A 6,673-nucleotide genomic window follows, 5' to 3' on the forward strand; every position below is an offset into this window, starting at 1 on the left:
TCCGTAATACCCGCGGTTCCCCTATCTTTCCCATTCCCGTCACCGTGTAAAACTCTTGTCCCGGATGCTGTTTGTAGTCCGATTCGTCCAATCTCGTGAAAGAAAAACTTAAATTTTCACTAGCGCGAAAACATTTTAAAGCGTTGCTCCTCCTACTGAAGAGCAAACCTCGAAGTCAAAATACAGGAATCGCCAAACTCATAATTTGGACTTATATTGTCAATAATTTGATTGACTGAAGGAAGCAATTGCCCGAAAGTGGCCAGTTGTGGGCAATAGAACAAGAATTGTGTTCCATCCTGACAACGCCATGGCACACACTGTGATAGTGATTCGCCAAGTGATCCGGGAGTTGGTTGGGAGGGTCTTATGTATCTACTTTATATTCTGGACAGCTATCTCTTTGATGACTGTTGCTGTTCATGGGGTTCACACAGTCCCGATATAGATGCTTCATTTTTCATTGTTCAACGATTTATCTTTAAGAATGATCATCGATACAAGAATTATTGTTGAGTTAACTATCAACGCAAGATTGTAAACAACGTTTCGCGTTTATTTCATCTTCGGATATGTTTCTAACGATACTTTTCGAACCCGAAAACAATTTTAAAAAAAAATAATAAAGTGCCATTCTCTGAAAAATAGCACGTAAATTTTTGTTCAGTTTTCAATTACCCTTAAATAAAACTCTCTCCGCATACCGTTCAGTAGTATATAAATCACAGCATTACAGCTCAATTGGATCCCACAACGCAACATGTAACATTCGTAATCAGTATTCCATACAGAAGTAGCAAATAAAAAAAACGAGTTCCCGTTTCATCACGCAGTGATTCGTAGAACAGTTCCATTCTCGAGTGATTGATAAAGCCATCTGGACATGATTTTCCGCGTCACCGTTGTGTTGTGAGTAATTCGAAATCATTATTCATTTACTGGGGCATTTGCACGAAACTTTGATTGTTCTCACCAAATATTTCAGACTGATAGTAACCTCCTTCGCAACGGTATCCATCGGGCGCGCTGTGGCGGATCGACGCAAATGGAGCCAAGAAATTACGCACTTGGAAAGTGCCACCGATGGTACCTTACCAATACTGCCAAAAGCTACCGAACTGATCATCGAATCGATTATTGTTGATCATTGGAACGAGGCGCTGTTCAGTCGGCTTGAAAACACTAAATATCTCACATTTTTGTACGGGAACATTCCGAAGATGTCATTTCGATCCACAAAACTGGAGACACTCTCAGCGATTCAGCTTAATCTAACCACTTTTGAAGTAGCGCGCGAAGAGAACCATTCCTTGAAAACGCTACAACTTAGTCGGAACAGACTGAGCACACTATCGCCCAACTTCCGATTCCTCGTTGGCTTGGTCACATTGGATCTGTCCCAGAATGATTTAACATTTATCAATCTCAATTTGTTTGCCACAATGAGACAGTTAAAAAATCTTGATTTATCGGTAAACAAAATAGCAAATATCGAGGCAACGACCGACTTGAGATTGAATCAACTGCACAATCTCTGGGTCAGTTACAATCAGCTGAACGAATTCGAGTCGTTTCCCGCGGCTTTCCCAGCTTTGAAAACAGTTCGACTGATTGGAAATCTTTGGACCTGTGCATGGGTTGATCGTGCCCGAAAGCTAATCATGGACAAGCGGATCGTTGCGTTTGGGGTGGACTACGGCTGTGGAGAATATCGGCAGGGTGGGCTTTGTTGTTATGGAGAGCTGAGTGTGTCCACTAGCACCGAGAGTAGTCTGCTGAAGGAAGGTCCTCTGTTCGAAGAGATCCAGAGATTGACCGGTGAGCTAGCGACGAAACCATTGAGCCTTTCGAGTGGACAAACATTGGAGCTGTTGACGCAAAATGGCAAGGGCAGTCAGAACACAATATTAGTTGGGGCAAAAAGTGATAAAGTGACGGTATTCTTCAGATAAGGTTATGTAGAGAAGGCAGTGAATTTCATGCAATTAGTAAATATTCCAGTTCTATACAAAGAGTGTTCCTATGTGTGTAAATAAAAACAACTTTGAAACATCCACTAGTTGATAACCATGAAATCATAAAATTTGGAAAATGATCAGAGAACGAGTAACATTCGAACTGTTTTCAAAAGAACAAAACGATGAGTTGTAAACTTAATCAATCAATTGATATTATTCAATCTTATATCTAACATTAATCGAAGGATATGGAAAACTGTTATGCCTCTGCAGTGCGAGATACGCTATAATTTGGGATTTTTAATATCGCGTTCTTTGGTTTTGACTGGAGTGAATATGAGTGGTTGAGTTTTTGCCTTGTAAGCGTGTAAGTTTGATGCATGAATGACAATTGAATATTTAACAAAAAGCCAATGCTAGTTTTGATTTTGAACTAATCGAACTTTTATCAAAATGCTTCAGTTGTAGGAACAAGCTTATCAAGTGTTAACCGAGTAACAGAGTTCAAGAGCGGTACATGCGTTTTATAAATACACATGATTTATTCACTGCTCACCTACTTGTTTGATGGTTGATTCAGTATAATTGATGAAACTACTGCTCACATTTCAAATAGTTGTGGAGATTAAGACGGCGTCCAAATCTGATTTTATATGATTTTATAGATAGATCATCGAGCTTTTGATCGCTTGCAAACAATGAAAGGAGGATATCGGTTGTCCGAACGGGCTTCAGTCTGTAAGATACTTCCGAGTCGACCGCCGACCAGGGTTACCATATCTACAGAATAATCTGTATTTATATAGATTTTTCAGACTTTTTTCAGACTAAGATCTGTAGATACAGATTTACAGATTTTCAAAAAAAAAGCAATCCTATATTAGTTACGGTTTGATCTCAATCATATTTTTCCCAACTCATCAATTTCATTCATATCATCCGAATCCGAATCAGTCCGAATGAGGGTCATTTTGGCATTCATATGTAGCATGTAGTACTGCTTTCTCATGTTCAATCTTAGTCGAAAAGATGCTAAAATCTGCGTCATCGTCTAGCGTTACAATAAATAAATAACACTGTTTATCTTATTCCTACTAAAGCACAGTGAACACGAATTTTTACGTGGATATCATCAACATCGTCAAATTCATAATGACTATACCAATCAATGATACTAAAGCTAAGATTATGATTCAAGATTGAACTTATTATTTTAAGTCTTTGCGTTCGTATTAAATTTCGACATGTGTGTCGTACTGGTCGCAATCTTTTTACATGATAAAGTAGTGATATATAACTTTATGAGATTATGAGAGATGAACAAGATTCCTTTATTTTTTTTTTGGTAAGCTTCTGATAAGGATTTACTAAACAATGTTTTTATGTTTATGTACAAAAATATTTGCTATAATTCTTCTTCGTGTGATATCTTTCGCATGTATCACAAAAATAATTAGTTTGGCGTCTTTCGCCTTTTATTTTTTTGTTTGAACATACAGAACAATGTTCTTTACATCTACACAATGCCGCAATACATGGAGTTTTCCATTAATCCGTTCCTGAAGCATGGATGCCAACTTTTGTTTATACTGAGTACCGTTATATATTATTCATAGTAGCACCGTTTTGATTCGTGAATAAGTTCACAAGACGGTAAAATTCGTTTAAAAAAAGGGTAAACTGATACATTGTTGAATAAATTATAATATTAGTATTAGTGATGAAAATGATAGCTAGCTAGCTTTGAGGCCGATAGCCGGATATTCGGCTCTTTATTAGTAAAATACAAAACACAAAATGAAAAGAGGCGGCATGTGACATGATCCAAATAAAACGTTAAACGTAAGAAAGAAAGAAAGATTTTGAACGAATATTAAATTTTTCGTTTAGAATAAATTAAATATTCTTATATTAGCTTTGCGCAGTGGCGATATTGTAACCGATGTGGAGTTATCGAGGAGCGATTATTGCGAGTTGAAAAAAATAGTATTTTGAGATAGTTCTAATAATGGCCGAGTGATAGTAAGAGTTACAAGCAATCAGCAATCAATTATGTTCATTGAGATTGAGAACAAACTTAGAACTGTCTGCAGGGATGGTAGTCTGAGAGGAGGTACACTTATTTCACTACAAATCGAAATTATTATGATATGCGACAAATTCACTAATTTGAAGACTCAACAACTGTTAGGCTTCATTCTTCGGCATAAGCTTCGAGTAACCGGTCATGTGCTGTGAGCGTCTCCGTTAAAGCATTGTTTTCCGTTACCGTTGGCTGTTATTTTTTTTTTATCGCCCGGGTGTACTTTTTTCGCGCGTTTTCGAACTGTTCGAGATATCGTAAAACGCAGTGTGAACTCGGAATTAGTGAGAAAAGCAGAATCATCAAAGCCTGGCAAGGCCAGCCGGCTTTCAGTTTTCGCCGATTTGTCGCCATCGCAATCGAAGTCGGACATCGGTGGTCAGTTGCACGCACACAATACCAGCGCGATTCGCTGCTCACTTACAGCAGTGTGAAGTGAATCACTTCTTAGTGGTGTGTGATAGTGCCGAGCGCTCAAGCGCCCCGATTGAGAAGCAAGCAGCGGTTGCCAGTTCATCAGCACTGGGGTGCATTGTGTTATTATTATTATTAAAACAGAATATTAGATTATAAGTACCAATTACAGAATGGCAGAAGGAGGGGGAGGATCTCCAGATATGGAGATCTCTGATGATGACTCCCCTCTGGTTGAAAAAACTAATAAAGGAACAGCGAAGACACTTAAACGCGTTCCTACATCAGAGGATGTTTCGTCCGGGGACGAGTCTGCTAACTCTAGCAAGCCCCCCTCTAAAAAACCTGCAAATATCTCCTCTCCAACCCCCCCTCGCTCCTACCCCAGCACAGATTTCGCCTCCCCATCCTGTTGTCCCCGATCCCCTTCAATCCTCGTCATCTCCTTCTCCTCCTGTTGTCTTCTCTCCACGTGTCAAGGTCTATCCTGAAGATGCACCTGGAACTGGTCCGTGGGTTGTTTTCTTCAGGCCTAAGCCAAACGGAAAAGCACTTAATGTTATTCAGATCATGAAAGATCTGGCAAGATACTCCTCCGTGACAGAAATTACGAAGGTTAGACCGACCAAACTGCGTGTTGTCGTGGCTGATCGGAAAGACGCAAACGGTATTGTCGTCGACCAGAGGTTTACCCTGGAATATCGTGTCTACGTGCCTTCCCATGACGTAGAAATCTCGGGGGTGATAACCAAAACGGGTCTGACGTGCAAATCAATTATGGAAGGAGATGGCAGATTTAAAAAGTTGCCTTTGATTAAGGTTAAAATCTTAGAATGCCGACAACTCGGCAAAGTCTCCCAGGAAGGGAAAGAATCGAAATTTACGCCGTCCGACTCGTTTAGAGCCACCTTTGCTGGCTCCGCCCTCCCTGACTACGTTATGGTGGACAAATTGAGGCTACCGCTGCGACTCTTCGTGCCAAAGCCCATGACTTGCCTGAAATGCAAGTCAGTTGGTCACACAGCAGCTTACTGCGCCAACAAGGAGCGCTGTGCCACTTGCGGAGAGCAACATGTGGACAAATCCTGCAGTGCGATTGAGCAAAAGTGTCCATATTGCGGAGGAACTCCGCACGTGCTCTCGGCTTGTGAAACTTACAAGAGTCGCTGGGAGAAGCAGAAGCGCTCTTTAAAGGAACGCTCGAAGCGCACTTTTGCGGAAATTTTGAAAACAATGTCTTCGCTTCGCTGCCAGTTGACGAAATGGAAGCGGATACAGCTAACGAGGGGACACCGTACATTTTCCAAGGGAATCCCCGGCGCAAAAATGTGACCACTCCCAAAGTTCAAGGACAAGCCCCTCCGGTTATACCCTCTGTTAGCATGCCTAAAAAATCGAGTGCAGCGGACTAGCAAAATCAGGTTCCTCCTGGCTTCCGTGGGAATAATTCACCTTCGAACGACCCAGCACTCGAAGGGACATCAAAAACCCCAACTGTCCCTATTTTACCGTCAAGTTCAACTTCCCAATCGGGATTTATAAAGTTGACTGACCTTGTGGCTCACATCTTCACATGCTTTAATGTTTCCGACTCCACCAGAACCATTGTCATCTCAATGCTTCCAGTATTAAAGACAATTTTGCAACAATTGATGCAAACATGGCCCCTCCTTGCAATGATTATCTCTCTTGATGTCTAATTCAAATAGAGAGGTCGGAGATATCACTGTTTTACAGTGGAATTGTCGTAGTCTTATCCCTAAATTGGATACATTCAAATTTTTAATTCATAAGTTCAATTGTGATGTTTTTGCTCTGTCCGAAACTTGGCTTTCTTCGCGAGATGATCTCTCTTTCCACGATTTTAATATTATACGCTTGGACCGTGATGACAGATACGGAGGGGTGCTATTGGGGATCAATAAGTGCCACTCATTTTTTCGAATTGACCTTCCACCTATTGGAGGGATTGAAGCTGTTGCTTGTCATGCAAACATCAGAGGAAAAGACCTCTGTATTGTCAGCTTGTATTGGCCTCCGAGAGCTGCGGTTAGCCGCAAGCAACTTGTTGACATGTGCTCACTCCTTCCTGAGGCACGATTGATCTTGGGAGACTTCAACTCTCACGGAACTGCCTGGGGGGAACAGTACGACGACAATCGTTCACTGTTCATATATGATCTTTGTAACAGCTTCAATATGACACTTTTGAACACTG

At 40.9% G+C, this 6,673-nt stretch overlaps 1 protein-coding gene across 1 annotated transcript; it reads left to right on the top strand.

Moving 5' to 3' along the window:
• Window positions 1–736: 736 nt before the first annotated feature.
• On the top strand, window positions 737–2,446 carry LOC129777907 (TLR4 interactor with leucine rich repeats-like). Its single transcript, XM_055784482.1, has 2 exons — window positions 737–909; window positions 986–2,446. Exons 1-2 carry the CDS (start codon window positions 884–886, stop codon window positions 1,950–1,952), a joined length of 993 nt encoding a protein of 330 aa, XP_055640457.1. The 5' UTR covers window positions 737–883; the 3' UTR covers window positions 1,953–2,446.
• Window positions 2,447–6,673: the final 4,227 nt, after the last annotated feature.

This window comes from Toxorhynchites rutilus, chromosome 3 (genome assembly GCF_029784135.1).
Source record: "Toxorhynchites rutilus septentrionalis strain SRP chromosome 3, ASM2978413v1, whole genome shotgun sequence".
In the NCBI taxonomy this organism is placed as follows: Eukaryota; Metazoa; Arthropoda; class Insecta; order Diptera; family Culicidae; genus Toxorhynchites; species Toxorhynchites rutilus.